We start from the raw sequence: 21,793 nt of genomic DNA on the forward strand, positions 1-21,793 counted from the left end.
ACTTTACCCTCAAGAAAACAGCAGGTATGCAAAAAATTCAGCATTTTGGTTTAAAGTAAAAATGTAAAAGAAAAAGGGGGAGTCTGTGATATGAAGTAAAAAATGGCTCTGCTCACTTTAACTTTACCCATCAGTTTCTTCATAGTAACTTAGGAATATTGTCCCATCTTTACCAAATGCTGTTTCTGATAATCAAGTGAAATATTTTCTGGTAGTAATAAACAAAAAATTGCTAAACAAATCTTATGTCTGACTTTTACCATAGGAAATGAACACCTTGAAATTTTAGAATTGCCAGTTGCTGTGCTAGAAGGACTAATAATACCTGTACTTCCAGGACCAAGGACCAAGACTAAAATAAACAATGTAAACTATAAGGTTATAACCTATTACATAGGTCAATGTAATACTATAAATTCTTACTGAAGCTTTTCTTTTAAAATGACACACTACAGCCCAGCCAGTGTGGCTTAATGGATTTAGCATCATCCCATAGACTGAGGTCCTGGGTCTATTTCTGGTCAGGGCACATGCCAAGGTTGGGGGCTCGATCCCCAGTAGGGGGCGTGCTGGAGGCAACCAATCAATGTTTCTATCTCCTTTCCTTTCCTTTCTAAAAAAAATCAATAAAGACATATTTAAAAAATGACACTCTACAAACAACCACAGTAACATAAGCCATAGAAAAAGCAGAAAGAATTTCCAGGTTCCATGCTACAGAATTTATACTATAAACTCTTGCTTAACACAATCATTTTTGGGTTTTTTCCTGGTCTCAAGTCAGCATTGAACCAGCCTCAAAAAATATTTGGCCAACTATCCTATGGCATTATGGTTATTATTCACTTGCTAAGTTTTGGTATGGAAGAATAGAAGCATGTGACAATTACACCAGCCCTTTGCTAATGTGTTAACCAAGATGGTCAGTTCTTCATATGATTCCTTGGAAGTACTGCCTAAGCAATTTTAAAAATCACCACAGTAAACAGCTATAGAGGAATGTTACATAAGCGTAAACACTTTCACTGTAGTATGAGTTAGTCAAGTTTGTAGTCATGTGGTTATTGGTTTCAATAGATAAGAAGACGATATAGAATAAAAACCATGGAAGGAAAATTCCCACGAGAGTTTGGAAGAAAGAATGGTCTTTAGAGAACGTTTGAAAAAAGAGAAAAACACATTAATTTTGTTAAAACTTTTTATATTAAAAAATGGCATGAACTTTCTATGTAGAACAAAACTCTTGGGAAGGCAAAAGTAGACAAAACCATTAAAACAGAAATATAGTGCTTCAAATGAATCCCATCACCTTATAATGTCTCTTAAAAACAGTCTCTAAACCAACACCAGATACAAGAACAGCTTATCCTAAAGAATGAGCAGCAGTCCAGGGCCTCCATACTACTTCATGCAGCAAAACTTTAAGCCAGAAGGACCTGTTTCCTTTGTATTAGCTCCTTGCTTCTGAAGAATTACAGTCTTTAACAGGGTGCTCACTCACAAGCACATAGATAGAGTGCCTCTCTGCATCTAGTGCAACACCCAGTGAACGGCATGAAGGCAAACGAAGCATTGCCTAGGAGTCTGCAATGCTGCCTTGGAGGCTTACAAAACAGTAGTTAAAAGTTCTGAGTGTGCACCACATTGCCAGCAATGGGATGTGTCACAATAGCAGATGTCAAAAGAGTTAAGCTAATATTTCTCTCTAAAGTACATCTGAAATAGAAAAATCTTTAATATATACCATTTTGTAAACAAAATTGCACTTGATTTTGCTTTTTTAAATGATCTGAATTACACTGTAACAGTATCTTTCTCTTCCTCTCTCTTTTTCCTCCCCTCTTTCTTTCAATTATTGACAGAACCATGGCTCCTTAAGTCAGAGGACTTTGTTTTTCTCAAAGCTACCTCTCCAAGATGTAACCTTGGCTTCCCAGGAAATGGAAATATAACTAACAATTTCCCCCATCACCTATGTAACTCCCTAAATAAATAAAAATTACAGGCAGTTGCTCCTGGAGATTACATATTATGGTGTTGATGTCACAGTTCTTTAGAAGATGTTGAACTTTTTAGTTTGAGAGCTTAAACAATTTAAACATCATAGAGGGTTCAGGAACAACACACATAAGTTGCATGAACATCCATATCAGGGTGTGGGAGGGAATGGGGCATCGATGTTGTAAATAAGAAACTTGTAGATTTTTCTCATCCTATGAACATCATTCAATAAGGTGTTCTAGTTCTGACACCTCACTCCAGCTCCAATGCACAAAGATCAAGGAACAGATCAGGATGTCATTGCCTCCTTTAATTCCAAGGAGCAGTGTAGAAGATTGACAGAAGATGATCTCTTCCCAGATACTCGCCATCTTCAACTGCACATCTTCCCACTCTTTACTCCATTTTGGACCTTTCAAAGTGTGTGATCATTCGTTCCTGGGGGAGGAGGTGAAGGGTTTATTTAAAATACATTAATTTTAAATGGCCTACATTCCAAATATCTTCTATATAGATAATGCACACATGCACTTTCTGCAAGTACTTGTTTATGTTCATTAAATACTTAGAGAAACAGTTCCTAATCATCTACTGTATAAAGATTTTGAAAGACAGACATGCCCAGGCCCCAAACAAGATTAACCAAATCAAAATCTCGAGGCTTCTGCACATCAAACCACAAAACAAAAAGAAACTGCATGTTTTAGAGTCAATTAAGATGATTAAACAAATATTTACTTAAATGTACCCCTTCTGATTCAAGAATATAACTTGAAGAAATAGTCAAGGATGTGGACAAAGATTTAGTCATAAGCATTTCTACTGAAACATTCAGAATTATAATAAAATACTAGAAAGAATTAAGCATTCAAAATTAGCCCTGGTCAGTGTTGCTCAGTGGTTAGACCGTCGGCCCAAGGACCAAACAGTGGGTTCGAATGCGATTCAGTCCCTGGCCCTGGTTGGGATCGTGAGGAAAGCAACCAATTGATGTGTCTTTCTCACATCAATGTTTCTCTCTCCCTCTCTCTTTACCTCTCCCTCCCACTCTGAAAATAAATGGAAAAATATCCTGAGGTGAGAAATAAAAAAAATAAAATAAAAAATACATGTCCAAAAATACAGAAATGTGTAAACAAACTATGGTATATCCTTATAAAGAAATATTATACTCATTAACATTACATGATGGAAAAGTTCTATAGATCTGTTGCACAAAACAATGCATATATAGTTAACACTTTGAACTTGAGAATGGTCATTTCATGTGTTTTTCCTATAATTTTTCAGTGTGCTCAAAAGGTTTTCTGAAATCAAGAGACACTAACCTAATATTCGGAACATGTCCAGAACTAGTTCCCATTAACTTAGACTCCAATTCTTATATAAGACTTTATTGTGAAGCCTTCCAAATGAACTATATGGAAGCATATTAAAATTCTTTTTTCTTTTTTGATTTTAGAGAGAGGAAGGGAGAGGGAGAGAGGGATAGAAACATTGATGAGAGAGAACATCGACTGACTGCCTCCTGCATGACGCCTCCTGGGGATTGGGCCCACAACCTGGGCACGTGCCCTGACTGGGAATCAAACCAGCAACCTCTTGGTGGATGGGTCAACACTCAACCACTGAGCCACACCAGCCGGGTGTGGAAGCATATTAAAAGATTAAAAATCAACATAAACATTAGAGGTACTAATTGTAATCCTTAATATCTCAAGAGGATAATAACACAGATAACAATGAATAATAGGTAACAAAATAATTTATATTTTGCTTTGGTCTACGATATTCCTTTCTCAATCCTTTTATTATCTTTGCCTAGATTAAGGGTTAAATCTGAATTTTGTAACGACAAAGGAACTAGAAAGTGGAAAAATAGGATATTCGCTACCCAAATTAAACAAAGACATTCTCAAGTCTAACCATGTATCTTAGAAAAAGGAGGACATATACAGAAAGTAAATACTCTTGAATATTTGAGTTCTAAAATTAGTATTTCAATGATACTCTTGCTAAGTCAAATAAGTAATATCTCCCTGAACAGAGGACACATGACTTCTTTTTAAGTCACCAGACCCACATTTTATGCATGGTTTGATTACTCACCTCATCTGAATCAAGAAGGGCTGGAAGTGCTCTGTGGAGAGAAAAACAACAAATGGAAAAATGTAAAATAAAGGCATATGTGGTTCAAAAAGAACAGTGGAATAATAAATGCAATTTAAAGGTTTTTTTTTCTTTTGGTAATTATATAAGATTTATATCTTATTAATGGTCATTCTGGGGGTGGGGAAGCAAATAAAAAATAAGAATCAAAGTTACTAAAATTATATAGAAAAAAACATGTTCTGTATTGTAGGACCAATGTTTAATAAAATTATAGTCATGAAAAGAAACTCGAAAATTCCAAATTTAAACAAACAAAATTGAAAGAGAGTCATAGATACAGAGAACAGACTGATGGTTGCCATTGAAGGAGGTTGAGGGTGAAAAAGGTGAAGGGATTAAGAAGTACAAATTGGCTGTTACAAATAGTCACAGTATAAAGTACAGCATAGGGAATATAGTCTATAATACTGTAATAACTATGTATAGTAGCAGATGGGTACTAGAAATATTGGGAGAAGCACTCTGTGAAGTACAGGATTACCTAACCACTGTGCTGTATACCTGAAATTAATACAAAATAATACTGAATGCAAACCATAATATATTTTTTTAAAGAACAAAAAAGTACTCCAAAAGAATTATCCCGCCCTGGCCAGTTTGGCTCAGCGGTTAGAGTATCGGCCTGCGGTCCTGAGAGGCCTGAGTTCGGTTCCCGCTAAGTGCACGTACCTCGGTTGCAGTTTGTCCCCGGCCCGGTTGGTCGTGTGGGTGGCAGCCACTCGATGTGTCCCTTTCACATCGATGTTTCTCTCTCTCTCTCTGTTCCTCTCTCTCCCGCCCACTCTACCTGAACAAAAAATGGAAAAATGTCCTCAGGTGAGAATAAAAAAAAAAGAATTATCCCATTGATTTTGGAAAAATCTATACCAAAATCTTTCTAAGCAAAAATGTCATCTGAATGAATAATCTAATTATTTTTGTTTGTCCATCATTCCTAATTTTTATTTTACTGTCTTTTTAATGTTTTTAATTATTCCTTTGAATATTTTCGTCTTTTATTTCTAAAGTTAATCACAGGCATTCTCATAAGTATACTCTGCCCCTCACTCATTAAGATAATAAAAGCAATACTAACTTTGAAATAGGATTCTTGAAGTGATAATTCAAAAACTTACACATCTGTCACAGAAGAAGGAACATTTTCTTCTACCCACTTCAAATCATCTTCCTGCTGAGAACATACAAGTACCACTTATTACTAAAATGCATAAAATATCTCCAGTAAGAATCTAAAGAGGTCTCAAAATCTTTACCCTTTTGTCACTCTGAAGTAGTATATTCACATAACAAATGGGACTGCTAACAGCAAAGTTAACTAACTTAAAAAACCACATAACCAAAATATAAAATGACACCCTACATCCTTAAATGCTTTCTGCTCAAGAGTCTAATACCTAGCATTCACTTCATATAATCTTTGTTCCTTAAAACTGAGATGAAGTCCTTAATGTAGAGTAAATGCACAGTTCTAAAAAAAGAAAACCAAAAAATGCTGACTAAAAATATCTGATCTTGCCCTGGCCGGTTTGGCTCAGCGGTTAGAGCGTCGGCCTGTGGTCCGGAGAGACCCGGGTTCGGTTCCCACTAAGGGCACGTACTTCGATTGCAGTTTGTCCCCGGCCCTGGTTGGTCGTGCGGTGGCAGCCACTCGATGTGTCCCTTTCATATCGATGTTTCTCTCTCTATATCTCTTCCTCTCTCTCCCTCCCACTCTATCTGTACAAAAAATGGAAAAATGTCCTCGGGTGAGGATTAAAAAAAAAAAAAAAAAAAATCTGATCTTTACTACAAAAAAGACTTTAGGTTATTAATGAGGCTATGACTTCATTGATGAAAACCATTTAACAAAAACATCAGACAGGTCTGGTACCTTTTCAGGATATAGTAGCAAACCATCTAGTTGAAGATTACTAAGTTCTAGATAGAATTACTTGCTGTCTCTGTTTTAAAAATGTAAATATAATATATATTAAAAGATGTATAAAGCAAGCTTAATTACGGCGTAGGAGAAGCAAGTCATTAAGGCCTGTATATAACTGCTGAGCTCCACCAAGTGCTAGAGGACAGGTCAAAGAGGAAAGAAAAAAAGTCATACTTACTGCTTTGTTTACTTTACTATTTCCATTTGGTTCTTGTTTGGAACTTCTCATTTTCATTCCTTCTATAGAAGGGAAAAAAAAGGAGACTGGTTATACTAGTATATCGATATACTAACAATGATTGCAAAAACAGATTCAGAACTTTAAGTTTATTGACATTGAATTATACAAGATGTTTCTCCATCTTTATATTTATGGTGGGAAGTTCAAAACCAAATTTTCAGCTCATCTCTAGTAAATAAATTGGACACTAATGTCCAACTGTTTACAGAACTTATCATAACTTCATCTTAAGATTCATGCCCTTATTATTGCTTCTCCCTAATTTCATCCCACACAGAGCTATAAAATAATAAACAATGTAATTATATCAAAGTATTTTGATTTTGATACTCAAAATGTTATACAGTTGACCCTTGAACAACACATTTGAACTTTGTGGGACTTCTTATATGTGGATTTTTTTTCAATAAGCATAGTAAAGGTATTTTTTCTTATGATTTTATTTATTCTTTCTTATGATTTTAATAACACTCTTTTCTCTAGCTTACTTTATTGTAATAGAGTATGTAATACGGATAACATACAAAATGTGTGTTAAATGTTTATGTTATCAGTTAGGCTTCCTTCCAGTCAACAGTAGGCTATTAGTAGTAAAGTTTTCGGGGAGTCAAAAGTTATACATGAATTTTCAACTGCATGGGGAGTCAGCACCTCCAACCTCCATGTTATTCATGATCAGCTGTACTTACTTTATTTCTAAAAGCCAGAAAAGAATATTTAAAGCACAAATAAAAGTTAAATTGTATCAGTACCAAAGCTTTCTTTCAGCATAGGTTCCTTTTGTTCATCCTCTTCCTCTTCCTCAGACAATGGTGAAAAGGCAAACCTGAGAGAATAAAGGTAGAACATAAGGGAAAAAATGAAAAAACTACAAAAACTGCTCTACTATCTGGAACTCCCAATTATAGTCACTCATAAAATCAGTTTGTTGAGTAATAATATAATTATTTCCCTTCAGAAAGCTCTCAATTAGCAAGGGAGAAGCGGGACAGTACCATAAGTGCAGGCTCAGCCATATGCTACCTGTGACTTTAGACTAGTCACTTATTCTCTCTGTACCCCCAATTCTCCCATCTGTAAATGGGGATAACAACATTACTCAAAGATGTTCTGTGAAAAGTACGTAAGTCATTTCTAATAGTGCTCAGAATAATATCAGACACTCAGTGAGCATTCAATAAATGTCCATCTACAAGCATATGTATCATACAGAGCTAAGTAAATTGTTGTTTAATTTAAAATCAGCCTTCAATTAGGTAGCTGAGATGGAAGTCCTGATCTTGTGTGTTTCAGGTAATTTAAAATGTGTTTCCAAGTGTGGAACTGGGAAGATGATGGCCTAATCTGGTACATCTCAGATATCTTTCCTTCACAACTTCCAAGACACTCAGAAGACGGGTCATTCATTCCTAGAATGCTTTAGCTTTGAACTTGCTCTATACTTACTGTTGCCTATTATTTTCATTCTACCTTGTTTTTAAATCTCCCTTCTGTGATTAACAAAGAAAAACTCTTTAAGTTAGGAATAACAGGGAATGCCTATAACATGTTAAAGGGTAACTAACAAAATTTCATAGCAGTTATCAAAGTTAATGATGACACTTGAGAAGCATTTATTTTGAAGTGAGAATAAGATGAGGAGGCCCACTCTCATCGCCTCCATTCAACAGCCTAGCCAACACAAAAATCAGAAATGAAGCAGCAAGATTATCTGAAAAGGAATAACACTGTGCAATCTACTGAGAAAACCCAGAAATTATCAGAACTAACAAGGTAATGTAGAAGGGTGGATGGATATGATAAATATACAAAAACCAATAGCATTCCTACATATTTGGAAAAGTCACATGTATTATTTTTAAAGTATATAGCCTAAGAGTCATAAAAATTTTTTTAAACATTTAAATAAAATTAAAAACATAACTAAACATCCTTTCCTTCACCTCAAGCTAGGAAAGAATGTCTTAAACAAGACACAAAATATACAATCCATGAAGAAAAAAACTGACAAATTTGATTCCATATTTTCAGGGCTTTCTAAAACCAAGACCACCACAAAAAAGTTCAAAGATGCCCTGGCCAGTTTGGCTCAGCGGTTGGAGCGTCGGCCCACGGACCAGAGAGACCCGGGTTTGGTTCCCGCTAAGGGAACATACCTCGATTGCAGTTTGTTCCCAGCCCCAAATGGAGTCGTGTGGTGGCAACCACTTGATGTGTCTCTCTCACAACAATGTTTCTCTCTCTCTCTTCCTCCCTCTCTCTCTCCCGCTCGATCTGAAGATAAATGCAAAAATGTCCTCGGGTGAGGATAAAAAAAAAAGTTCAAAGATAATCAACAGCCCTGGCCAGTGTGGCTCAGAGGTTAGAGTGTCAGCCTGTACACCAAAGGGGTCGTGGGTTTGATTCCCAGACAAGGGCACATACCTTGTATTTGATCCCTAGCTCTGGTTGGTGTTGTACCAGAGGCAACCAATCGATGTGTCTCTCTCACATCGATGTTTCTCTCTCTCCCTCTCCCTCCCTTCCTCACACTTTTATCTAAAAATCAACGAAAAAATATCCTTGGGTGAGGATGATAAAAAAGGTAATCAACAAACTCTGGTTACCGTTAATAGTTATAAGTGCAATGGGGAAGAAATGAGGCAAGGGAGTACAAAGGGTATAAGAATTGCTATACAAAGGTATTTAACACATCATTGTAGCTTATTCCCATTTTTAATGAATCCTTTGCATAACAGGTAACATAGCAGGACTTTACGGGAGCCTGCTCACAAGGATGCCACAAGGCTGGTGTCTGGGAAGCTGGCACTTGGCCCGTTCCCTAACTGGATAAAGGTGGATCACTATGCCTAGACTAGCTGTACAATACAATCTATAATAAACTGTGCTTACCTTCTGGAAACCTGAAATTTTGGTACATATCAAGTAGAGGGTGCTTATGTGTCAAACCCCCAATCAGAACCTAAGTGCTAAGTCTCTAATGGGCTCCCTGAGCAGGAACACTGGTATTGCACGTTTTGTTGCTAAGGAAAAGAGCATGCTTGAAATGCTTCTTCAGAGGAGAGAAAGAAAAACGGATTTCTCTAGACACCACCTGTCTTTTTCCCTTGCTGATCGTATCACTTTGCTGTGAAAAACTTCTGCTTTAGTACAACTATATGCTGAGTCCCATAAGTCCTTTTAAACATATGAGTGGTCTTGGGACCCTGAACCACTCCAACTGGAAATAATACAAATGCTCATCAATATAGAAATAAGTTAATTAATTGTACTACATCTGTACCATGTGTAATACTATGCCATCCATGAAAATAGTTAAATTTAATGTAGACCAGTTGTCTTGGGAGGCATTTCCACAATATAATGTTTTACATATTGAGTAAAAGAAGATTCCGTATTTGAACAGGCATTCAACTGTGGAAGGATATACCACATTAGGCTATAACACTAGAGTTACAGGGAGTGGGCACCATGTTTTTAAAAAGATGAGAGAGCCTGGCCGGTTTGGCTCAGCAGGTAGAGCATCAGCTTGCGGACCAGAGTCACGGGTTCAATTCTGGTCAAGAGCCCATACCTTGGTTGTTGTTGGATTCCCTGGCCCTGGTCAGTGTTGTGTGGCAGACAACCAATCGATGTGTCTCTCTCACACTGATGTTTAGCGCTCTCTCTCCCTTCCTCCTCCCCTCCTCCCACTCTATCTGAAAATCAGTGGAAAAATATCCTTGGTTGAGGATTAAAAAAATATGTATTTTTAGAGGTAAAGCAAAAAAATTTTTTAAAGATTGAACAAAGTGACAAATTTTATACAGGGGTGGGCAAAAGTAGGTTTACAATTATAAAATACAAATAAATAATACAACGATTAATAAATAATAGTACAAAAATAAACTGCCCTGGCCAGTATGGCTCAGTTGTTGGAGCGCTGTCCTGTGCACCAAAAGGTACAGGTTCGATTCCCAGTCAGGGCACATACCTAGGTTATAGGTTTGATCCCCAGTCAGCATGCATATCATAAGCAACCGATCGATGTTTCTCTCTCACATCAATGTTTCTCCCTCTCCCTAAAATCAGTAAAAAATAAATAAATAAACTGTTTTTACGTACTCACAACTATAAACCTACTTTTGCGCACACCATACATAGATATATCCAGCACTGAGCAGATCAATAGATTGATGTAAAGGATGGTCATCAGAATGTCTACATTCTTTCTTAATAGTATGAGTTTAGACTATCTCCTTTATTTTCTTTCATGTCATTTTTTTTTAACTCTTTTTCAAGGAACACAAATATTAAGTGTAGTGTGAAAAGACAAGGCTAATTTCATGGGGTAAAAGAATGTCATTTATTTTCTTTCTAAATCTTTTACTAGTAAGCCTGATTAAAAAATTAGCTGGTTAGTTATACCATCTCATCCTTTCCTTCTTTGCTGGTGTGGTTGTGTAATATACAGTTTTAGATAGTTAAAACTGTATATTACAAAAGGGAGGGGAAAAAAGGAAGGGAAACAAAGGCATGGTCACAAAATGAAGACAGCCAATTCCTAAATATCTGAGATTTGCCTACAGTTGGACAAATCAAATGCACATAGATTTGTTTTTTTTTAATCCTCACCTGAGGATATTTTTACAATTATCTTCAGACAGAGTGGAAGGGAGAAAAAGTGAGAGAGTGAAACATCAACGTGAGAGAGACACACTCATTGGTTGCCACCTGCACCACCCCAACTGGGGCCAGGGACTAACCACGACCAAGGTACATGCCCTTAGCTGGAATCAAACCTGGGACTCTTTGGTCCGCAGGCTGACACTCTAACTGCTGAGCCAAACCAGCCAGGGCCACACATGGATTTTTAATTCCAAAGTCATTCACATAAGTTTTCATTTACCCTCTCTATTGTTACCAAGTGGGCTAGGCTACTGACTCCAGAAATTGTTCTTCCCTTCTGGACACTAGACAGGTATGACTCTCATTACAAATGTGAAATCTATCCACCCTCCTTATTTTCCCATACAAATACTTACATTATCAGATGTCAGAATTGAAAGGGACCTCATATCAATTGGTTCAATTCCCTCTCATTATATAAAGTTTCTAGAAACTAAGTCCCAGTTTGATGAAAAGAGGCAACATGCCAAAAATCACAATGTAAATTAATAGGAAAGCTGAGACAGGAACTTAATTCTCCTGATTCCAGACCCAGTGAATGTTCCTTCCACTATATGACATGGCCCTGACATTGACACCCACTGAACCACCCTTATTTGATAACACGGTAATTCAATGGTTAGCAGCGTAAAGTAAGAAGTGTCTAAGAACCTCTGGTTGTTTGCAGAGGGTCGCCAGAGAACCATGATGACAAAGAGGATCATGGAGAACAGCAACCGCCAGATGGCATCGTCTACCCACAGCTCCCGCCAATCCTACCAAAATGGGAAAAACGTACATTACATTATCTTAACGCTTTGTTCACAACCCTATGACAAAGAACAATAATCACTTATTTATTTTTAGACTTTATTTCTATTGATTTTCTTTTTTAGAGAGAGAGAAAGAAAAGGGGGGAGGGGCATCGATGTGAGAGTGAAACATTGATCGACTTGCCTCCTGCACGCCTCCTTACTGGAGATCGAACCTGCAACCCAGGCATATGCCCTGATGGGGAATCAAACCAGCAACCTTTTGGTGTACGGGACAATGCCCAGCCAACTAAGCCACACTAGCCAGGGCAAGAATCACTTATTAATTCAACTTAAATTTACTAAGAGCCTGCTATGTACTAGGCACTGTGCTAAGTGATGGGAATGCAAACTAGAGAAACATAGTTTCTTCCCTTGTAGTGTTTACTAGTCAAAGAAAAGATACCAACTAGTCCTACCCAGGTAGTTCAGTTGGTTAAAGGGTCATCCCTAACACCACAAGGTTTTGGGTTCAATCCCCTGTCAGGGCACATATAGGAATCAACCAATGAATGCATAAATAAGTGGAACAACAAATCAATGTCTCTCTCTCTCCAATCAATAAAAAAATTTTTTTAAAGGCACCAACTGAATAGAGCACTTGTGAGTGCTTATTATAGCTCTGAGAATCTTTGGGGAAGGGTTTTTATACAAGGTAAGAGAAAGTAACATTAAATTGTTATTTTTTTCCTTTTTCTTTGTTTTATTAATTTTTGTTACAGAAGTTTCTCCCTTTTCCCCCCATTGACTCCCTCCTCCCTATCCCCTCCCACCCTGTCCCCAGTTTTGTTGTCTATGTCCATCGGTTATGCATACATGCATACAAGTTCTTTTGTTTACCTCCCCCCCTTCTGAGGCATGTCAGTCTGTACCCTACCTCTATGTCTCTGGGTCTATTTTGTTCATCAGTTTGTTTAGTTCATTTTATTCCAGAAATAAGTGAGATCATGTGATATTTGTCTTTCTCTGCTTGGCTTGTTTCACTTAGGGTAATACTTTCCAGATCCCTCCATGTCGTCTCAAAGAATAAGAGATCTTTCTTTCTTACAGCTGCGTAGTACTCCATTGTGTATATGTACCAGTGCTTTTTTACCCACTCGTCTACTGATGGGCACTTGGGCTGTTTCCAGATCTTAGCTATTGTAAACAGTGCTGCTATGAACATACGGGCACATATATTCTTTCTGATTGGTGTTTCAGGCTTCTTAGGGTATATTCCTAGAAGTGGGATCATGGGTCAAATGGAAGTTAGATTTTTAATCTTTTGAGGAAATACCATATTGATTTCCACAGTTGCTGCACCAGTCTGCATTCCCACCAGCAGTGTACTAGAGTCCCCTTTTCTCCACACCCTCGCCAACACTTGTTTGATGATTTGTTGATGGCGGCCATTCTGACAGGTGTGAATACAACCTCATTGTTATATTAATTTGCATCTCCCTGATGATTAGTGATGTTGAGCATTTTTTCATGTCTCTTGGCCATTTGTATGTCCTATCTGGAGAGGTCCTCTGCCCATTTTTTAATTGGGTTCTTTGTCTTCCTTTTGTTGAGTTGTGTGAGTACTCTACATATTTTGGAAATTAACCCCATATCTGATGTATCACTGGCAATGATGTTCTCCCATACAGTGGGTTCCCTTTCCATTTTGATGGTTGTTTCTTCTGCTGTGCAGAAGCTTTTTAGTTTGATGTAGTCCCATGTGTTCATTTTTTCCTTTGTTTCTGTTGCCTTAGGAGATGTATCAGTGAAAATTCTGCAATGTATGATGTCTGAAGTTTTGTTGCCTGCCAAACCAAGCAAAAAAATCCTATCATACAGAACCATAGAATACTTAGAAGGAGGGAAGCATTCTAACCATTAGAGTGGAGTCCTATCCCTAATATCTTGTAAGGTGTGAACTTTACCACTGTCATCAACACCACTGTCTGTGTATAAAACAGTACAGTATTCATAAATGCATGTGTTTATAACTCACCGACTGACAAGTCACTATCCTGAACTTCATGGTTGTCCAGATGATAAACACAATAGATGCTAACAGAAAATGAAAAATGTGGTCAGAGTATGAACATTGGTGTACATCCCCAATTACATTCTCTAAATCTGGTTAAGTGTAATCCCACACATCCCTAACACCCAATACATTACAATTATTTTTTATCAAGTTATTTTAACAAATTTATTCAACACAAATTTACTTAACTACTATAAGCAAGGCCCACACTCTTGTCAACCCTTTCTATACGTACTTAAAGACTAATTATGTTTACTATCTGGTTACCTCAATATTCTTCATAACTGAAAAAGAAGGAATTGTAAATATGGCTTTCCCCAGTATTATCAATATAATGTTTTCCCTTTCTTTATACTTAGTATAGTAATGCTAATTTTTCTTTGGCTGGTCAGATGGGGGAAAAAAGGTTGATAAATTGACTGCAAGACAAACAGAGCTGTTAGTTCCAATCATGGGCCAGACTTCTCACTCCTGGTACAAGGGGCAAAAGGCAGGCAAATTAGCCTACTTTGGCTATGGTCTACCTAATGTCTGTATTTTATGCATGCTTATGACATATGTAAAAGCAATATAATAGCAATAAATCCTACAGGTATTTAATAAAGCCAGATAAGCCAGTATTAGTGTCTTCTAAAGGAATCTAGATGCTATATGGCACTCAAGCTAACTTGCCTCAAGAAAAAATGCCTCAGAAAAAGAATGGAGATAGGAGAGAGATACACAAAGAATTGAAATTATATATATTTGATTTTCAGCTAGTATACTTAAACTACGTGGTTCTAAATTTGTTTTGAACCACAGAACCCTTTGAGAATTTGTCAAAAGCTAAAGACAAAGATTCCTTCACCCAAGTGAAATGCACAAAGCTGTCTAGGTAATTTTAAAGAGCCTACCTATGGCCCTGGCCAGTTTGGCTCAGCGGTTAGAGCGTCGGCCTGCGGTCCGGAGAGACCCGGGTTCAGTTCCCACTAAGGGCACGTACTTCGGTTGCAGTTTGTCCCCGGCCCTGGTTGGTCGTGCGGGTGGCAGCCACTCGATGTGTCCCTTCACGTCGATGTTTCTCTCTCTCTCTCCCTTCCTCTCTCTCCCTCCCACTCTATCTGTACAAAAAATGGAAAAATATCCTCGGGTGAGGATAAAAAAAAAACAACCAAAAATAAATAAATAAAGAGCCTACCTATGACCTCTCGGGTTAAGAATCTCTGTTTTAAAAGGATGGCATGTAAACAGCAGGAAAAAAGCTCCGAACTTACCTGCCACTGCCAAGATAAGCGTGTTGGTGAAATGTCGGTACAGCGAGAGTTTTACGATGTTCCTCCGAAGTTTTAATAGCTTCATTGTTTGAGTCAGGCTAATAAATATGTGTTTGCAGGTCAAGGAAATCAACATTCAGATAAAACAATATGCTAGTAAATTAATCCTCAAGTTTCTTTGAGGATCTGGGGTCATAGTGATAGAGCTTTGGATCCCAGAGGCCTTACACTCTCTTCCTCTCAATCTCACGAACTCCCCAAGCCTCGCCATGATTACTGAGAAAGTGTTGAGACAATGAAGAGAAGACAGAACCAGGATAAAATGCAGAAAGCAAAACAAAAAAAACCATAAAAAAGAAAGATGTAAAGAAGCTTTTTAGAGAAACAAAGATGAAAAAGAAAAACAAATGAAAGAAAATGAAATGAGATGAGAGACAGACAAGGAAACAATAGTCAGCATCATCTTTTCTCTTCCTTTAATGGAGGTAGCTCTGTCTCTATGTCCCAGCTAATTCGTTCTAGGTTTAGATACTCACATCTACAACCTCCTAGAGTTCTATAGTTAGTCCCCTTGTGCCATGTTAAGGAACCTGACATCAGCAGCCTGATCAATTCTGAATTAATAGGATCATACAATTACAATTGGCTGAAAATCCCAGGCAGTAAGGCTCTAAAAACAAGTCTCCATTTTCAGAGCATTATTCCCATTACTCCCAAGTAGAAGTTGACAGAGAAAGACAGGAGGGGAAGTGAAGACTACCAAAGACAGTATGATTATCTGCTCTCATGTCCAATTAGAATCAGCAGATATTAACATAAGTGAATTGAAACTTGGTCTGCCCTGTGACAGAGACTTAGCTGCTCCCTAATCATTGGGTTATCTTATTGTATGGTCCAGTACCTCTTACCCCTTTTCCCAGTACTCACAGAAATTTATAGAGCACATATGAAAGATACTGACCTGGAAAAGCTTTGGCTATTTAATCCTTCAATTTCAAAGATTTTTGATATATGACAATCCACTCAAATTCACAAAATTATAATTTGCTTTACATTCAGTTTTTGTAATAGTCAGTCTATCAAGCCAATAATATTGCACAATTACATATAGGAACAAATACAAAAAAAATCAAAACAAAATTTTAAAAACCTCAAAAAGATAAAAGTCTCTAGTAAACAAATGTTTAATTTTAAAGAGCAGGAGAAAAAGATTACTAAAATAGAAACTTGTTTGTTATCTACTGGTTAACTTTGCTGGCAAATGAATTAGTATTTATTTCAGAGCAGAAGTCTTCAGACAATTCCAAGGCAGCTTTTGAATAAGGGTATAAAACACTAACCCTATTAGGTTAAAATCTACTAAACCTACATAGAATTTTAAGAGAGTCAAACAATCATGTAGTCCCTGAAATCACATTTTAAGAATTAAAATCTTTTCATCCTTTTTAAAGCATTTAATAATTCCTAGAGGCCGAAAGAAAAAGCAGAAGCAGTGTAGTCAGTGATTATAACACTAACTGGAATGCACAAATAAATAAGTCCAAACCTGAGGTAAAAATGCTCATTTAAATTAAAAAAAAAAAACACACAGGAAAAACATAGCTTTTAGCTTTTTGTTCAGTCCACAGTCACCAGCATCTGATGCAATTTTTAAAATTAAAAAACAAAACTGTTACCTGAGCCCTCAGGTTGTTAGAATGAAAATACCCTAATCCCCAGCTTAAGAAGTAATGAACAAATCTGATAAAAAATCCCTGGCAGAAAAATCGATGGAAAGCCATATCCAAGGGGAGAAAATGGACTGCCATCAAACAAGCCAATGAGAAGGATATCCACCAGCACAGGGCAGTGTCTAGGAAAGCCAAGGGTATAAAGGCCAAGGAAGCAAGATCAGTCTGGGCCTGCAGAGAAAGAAAAGAGGTGGTGAAAAAGAGATGTCTAGAGATACACAGAGAAGAGACCAGCACATGATTCTGCATTTATATAATCATCTAGAATGGTTTTGCATTTTGAACTGAAAGAAAAAGGAACACCTCTTAGCACCTACATCATTGTGCCCCTCATGCACAATATAAAGCTGTAAGCATTTCACACAAACTGTCAATTACAATCTCAATACAATAAAACATGCTGCTAACCACCACACAGTTTCTAGAATGCTAAAGTCCATTTTAAGAAGTGACCACATCAAAAAATTAATGGTGATATAATTCTTCATCCATCCTATCATTTCTTATCATTTTGATTATGGCTACAAGTCCAAAAGGACCCCTTTCATATTTAAAATTACTGTATCATTAACATACTGAGAATTACTGATTTCCTGAATTGTAATATAGTGTAATTTTACAAAAAAGAGCTCACCTCAAAATAAGATATTAAGACAAGTATCTGTCCCCCAAACTATGCTGCTTATTTTCACAAGTTTATATATAAGATGCTATTTATATAATTCTAATTATTTAATTACCAGGGTATTATTGAAAGGATATCCATAAAATAATACAGGCATCAATTGTTGACAGGGCCAGGTTTACTATCAAAGCCAAGGGATAAGCAAAATGCTATAGCATCAGAAAAGACAGAAAGTGCAATTGACAGAGGGTTAAAGTTGCTAAAAGTCTAAGAAAATTACATACAGAGGATAGTGTGATTGAATACCTAATTTGCATCAACAAATGTTCTCTTTAAGAGGCAATTTATTGTAAAACTTATTAAGCCCAGTTTAATTGAAGGAAATGTGCAGTTACTACCACCTTGAATCTAACAGATTATTGCCAAGTGTTTTTTAAATAAGAAAGTAACTGCAATTACCTATGGAGGGCTACTTCTCCTTCATGTTAATCCAGCTCTAACATAAATTTCCTTATCACTTATAGCTCAGTGCTTTGGTTTCCTCCCCTAAAAGGGCATACTGAAAATTATGTGATACTTAGTTACATTTTAAGAAAGCCTTTGAAACTCAAGTGCTGGTTAAGCAAACAACAATGTCACTTTAACACAAAAATTAGATTAACCAGCAAATGCATGATTACAATGTTTGACACTTACACAAGAATGGAACCCACTGTCTGGGAGGAAGAACTAAACAAGTAGTAATTTGGGAAAACATTCATTCTGGTCACACGTTAAATTTTAAAGCTCTAATATAGATTAAAAAGAAAAAATGGCCCTGGCCGGTTTTACTCAGTGGTTAGAGCATCAGCCTGCGGACTGGAGAGTCCCGGGTTCGGTTCCTGCTAAGGGCACATACCTCGGTTGCAGTTTGTCCCCAGCCCTCATTGAGGTTATGTGGGTGGCAGCCACTCGATATGTCTCTCTTACATTGATGTTTCTCTCTCTCTTCCTCCCTCTCTCCCTCCCATTCTATCTGAAGATAAATGCAAAAATGTCCTTGGGTGAGGATAAAAAAAAAAAAAAAAAGAAATGAATTACACATACATTTTAAAAATCAGAGCCCAAAGGTGATTTAGAAGAGTAAAGAAGCCCATCGACATTCCCAATTCACCTTCTCAAGACAAAAACAATATGTCTGAACTGACCACAAAAACTCAGATTAAGCAGTACTGACCCCAGTAACTCTGAGGACCCCTTCCATGCCAGAGAACAAAAGATAAAGGGCTCCTGCTACCACAACCTTGTGAAGAGTGACTCCAAGGCGAGGCCTAAAGAGGAAGCAAAGAGATAGGTGAGTACAAATTTGACAAACCTCAAGACAAACTCATGTTGATTAATACAAGCCAACTTAGCAGAGATAAGCCAGACACACTTCATGAATTCACCTGAGAGATAAAAACTCAGAACATATGCTCTTAAAACTAGACACTGAATACCAAAATTTTAGATCAGGTCCCCTGATTACTGCATTTGTAAATATCTTTTCCTACTGACTTTGAGAGAGAGAGGAAGGAGAGGGAGAAAGAGAAACATGGATGTGAGAATGAAACATCGATCGGCTGGCCCCCGCATGCCCCACACTGGGGATCATAACTAAACCTGAAACTCAGTCATGTGCCCTGACCGGGAATCAAATCAGCAACCTTCAGTGTATGGTACAATGCCCAACAGAGTCACACCAGCCAGGGCAATACTGCCTTTTTGAAAAATATAATAATAATTTATTATAGAGAATTTTGAAACATATTCAACAATACAATGAACCCCTATATATCCATTATACAGTCCTAATATCCATCAACATTTAGCCAACCCTGCCCCATGCACACCCCATCCACTTCCCATATTATCTTGAAGCAAATCCTAGACACCATTATCTTTTATTTGTATATGTTTCAGTATGTTTTTAAACAGTTAAGAATTTTGTTGTTGTTAATTCTCACCCCAGGATATTTTTGCCACTGATTTTAGAGAGTGGAAGGGGGCAGGAGAGGGAGGGGAGAGAGAGGGAAACAGAAAAACATTGATGTGAGAGAGACTCATCGATTGGCTGCCTCCTACACGTGGCCTGACCAGGGCCGAGGATCAAACCTGCAACCCAGGTACCTGCCCTTGACTGAGATTGAACCCAAGAATTTTTGGTGTGCAGGTCAATGCTCTATCCACTGAGCCACATCGGCAAAGGCAAGAATGTTTTTTTTTTTTGCCCTTTTTTTAAAAAAAATTAATTCATTTATTTTTTTGTTACAGATGTTTCTCCGTTTTTACCCCATTGGCACCCCCCTCCCCACCACACCCCTACCCCATCCCCAGCTGTGTTGTCCATATCTATTGGTTATGTATACATGCATATAAGTTCTGTGGCTTATCTCCCCTGCCCTCTTCTGAGGGATGTCAGTCTGTGCCCTACTTCCATGTTTCTGGGTCTACCGTATTCCGCACACTGTTATATTCATTATATTTCGTATATAAGGGAGATCATGTGGTATTTGTCTTTTTCTGCTTGGCTTATTTAACTTAGGATAATGCTTTCCAGGTCCCTCCATGTCGTCTCAAAGGATAAGAGATCTTTCTTTCTTACAGCTGCATAGTACTCCATTGTGTATATGTACCACTGCTTTTTTATCGATTCGTCTACTGATGGACATTTGGGGTCTTTCCAGATCTTAGCTATTGTAAATAGTGCTGCTATGAACATGGGGGTACATATATTCTTCCTGATTGGTGTTTCAGGCTTCTTAGGGTATATTCCTAGAAGCGGGATCACTGGGTCAAATGGAAGTTCAATTTTTAATTTTTTAAGATAACACTATATTGTTTTCCATAGTGGCTGCACCAGTCTGCATTCCGACCAGCAGTGTACTAGAGTCCCCTTTTCTCCACACCCTCGCCAACACTTGTTGTTTGATAATTTGTTGATGGGGGCCATTCTCACAGGTGTGAGGTGTTACCTCATTGTTGTTTTAATTTGCATCTCTCTGATGATTAGTGATGTTGAGCATTTTTTCATGTCTCTTGGACATTTGTATGTCCTGTTTGGAGAGGTGTCTATTCAACTCCTCTGCCCGTTTTTTAATTGGGTTCTTTGTCTTCCTTTTGTTGAGTTGTATGAGCACTGTATATATATTGGAAATTAACCCCTTGTCTGATATATCAATGGCAATGATGTTCTCCCATACAGTGGGTTGCCTTTCCATTTTGATGATTGTTTATTTTACTGTGCAGAAGCTTTTTAGTTTTATATAGTCCCATGTGTTCATTTTTTCCTTTGTTTCTGTTGCCTTAGGTGATGTATCAGTGAAAATTTTGCTCCGTATGATGTCCGAAATTTTGTTGCCTACATTTTCTTTTAGAATTTTTATGGATCACGAGTCACATTTAAGTCTTTTATCCATTTTGAGTTTATTCTTGCGTATGGTGTAAGTTGATGGTCCAGTTTCATTTTTTTGCATGTAGCTGTCTAATTTTCTCAACACCATTTATTAAAAAGGCTGTCTTTACTCCACTGTATGCTCTTGCCACCTTTGTCAAATATTAATTGAGCATATTGCCTTGGGTCCATTTCTGGGTTTTCAGTTCTGTTCCACTGGTCTATATGCCTGTTCTTGTGCCAGTACCAGGCTGTTTTGATTATAGTCGCTTTGTAGTATAACCTGATATCTGGTATTGTGATCCCACCTACTTTGTCCTTATTTTTCAAAATTGCTGTGGCTGTTTGGGGTCTTTTTTGGTTCCATATGAACTTTTGAAGTATTTGTTCTAGTTCTGTGAAATATGTTGTTGGTATTTTGATGGGGATTGCATTGAATCTATAGATTGATTTGGGTAGTATGGACATTTTGATGATGTTAATTCTTCCAATTCGTGAACAAGGTATGTGCTTCCACTTTTTTATATCTTCCTTTATTTCTTTTTTCAATGTCCTGTAGTTTTCTGCAAATAGATCCTTTACTTCTTTGGTTAAGTTTATTCCTAGGTATCTTAATTTTATTGCCGCGATGGTAAATGGGATTGTTTTTTCAGTTTCTCTGTGAATTCATCATTGGTGTATAAGAATGCCGTCGATTTCTTGACGTTAATTTTGGATCCTGCTACTTTGCCAAATTCATTTATTAAGTCAAGTAGATATTTGATGGAGTCTTTAAGTTTTTCTATGTGTAACATCATGTCATCTGGAAATAATGACAGTTTCACTTCCACCTTTCCAATTTGGATCCCTTTTATTTTTTCCGCATGCCTGATTGCTGTGGCTAAGACTTCCAGTACAATGTTAAATAAGAGTGGCAAAAGTGGACATCCCTGTCTTGTTCCTGTTTTTAATGAAAATGTTTT

General features: G+C 37.3%; 1 protein-coding gene across 8 annotated transcripts in view; it reads right to left on the reverse strand.

The window, feature by feature from the left end:
* Nucleotides 1-1,219: 1,219 nt before the first annotated feature.
* The window catches only part of TMEM87A (transmembrane protein 87A), a 47,631-nt gene continuing 27,057 nt past the window's right edge, over nucleotides 1,220-21,793 (reverse strand). Inside the window, exons 11-20 of one of the 8 annotated variants that reach the window (XM_036262090.1) lie at nucleotides 18,636-18,729; nucleotides 17,557-17,628; nucleotides 15,065-15,173; nucleotides 13,773-13,831; nucleotides 11,655-11,758; nucleotides 7,088-7,161; nucleotides 6,273-6,334; nucleotides 5,289-5,341; nucleotides 4,111-4,141; nucleotides 1,220-2,439 (exon numbers count right to left, since the gene is read on the reverse strand). In XM_036262090.1, coding sequence (XP_036117983.1) covers nucleotides 2,398-2,439; nucleotides 4,111-4,141; nucleotides 5,289-5,341; nucleotides 6,273-6,334; nucleotides 7,088-7,161; nucleotides 11,655-11,758; nucleotides 13,773-13,831; nucleotides 15,065-15,173; nucleotides 17,557-17,628; nucleotides 18,636-18,729 — 700 coding nt within the window. In that variant the 3' untranslated portion in view covers nucleotides 1,220-2,397. Of the gene's footprint in view, nucleotides 2,440-4,110; nucleotides 4,142-5,288; nucleotides 5,345-6,272; nucleotides 6,335-7,087; nucleotides 7,162-11,654; nucleotides 11,759-13,772; nucleotides 13,832-15,064; nucleotides 15,176-16,896; nucleotides 16,966-17,556; nucleotides 17,629-18,635; nucleotides 18,730-21,793 lie in introns of those variants that run through there. The other 7 variants (XM_036262076.1, XM_036262107.1, XM_036262083.1 and 4 more) reach the window with 7 other exon arrangements.

Source organism: Molossus molossus, unplaced genomic scaffold (genome assembly GCF_014108415.1).
Source record: "Molossus molossus isolate mMolMol1 unplaced genomic scaffold, mMolMol1.p scaffold_m16_p_1, whole genome shotgun sequence".
Taxonomy (NCBI): Eukaryota; Metazoa; Chordata; class Mammalia; order Chiroptera; family Molossidae; genus Molossus; species Molossus molossus.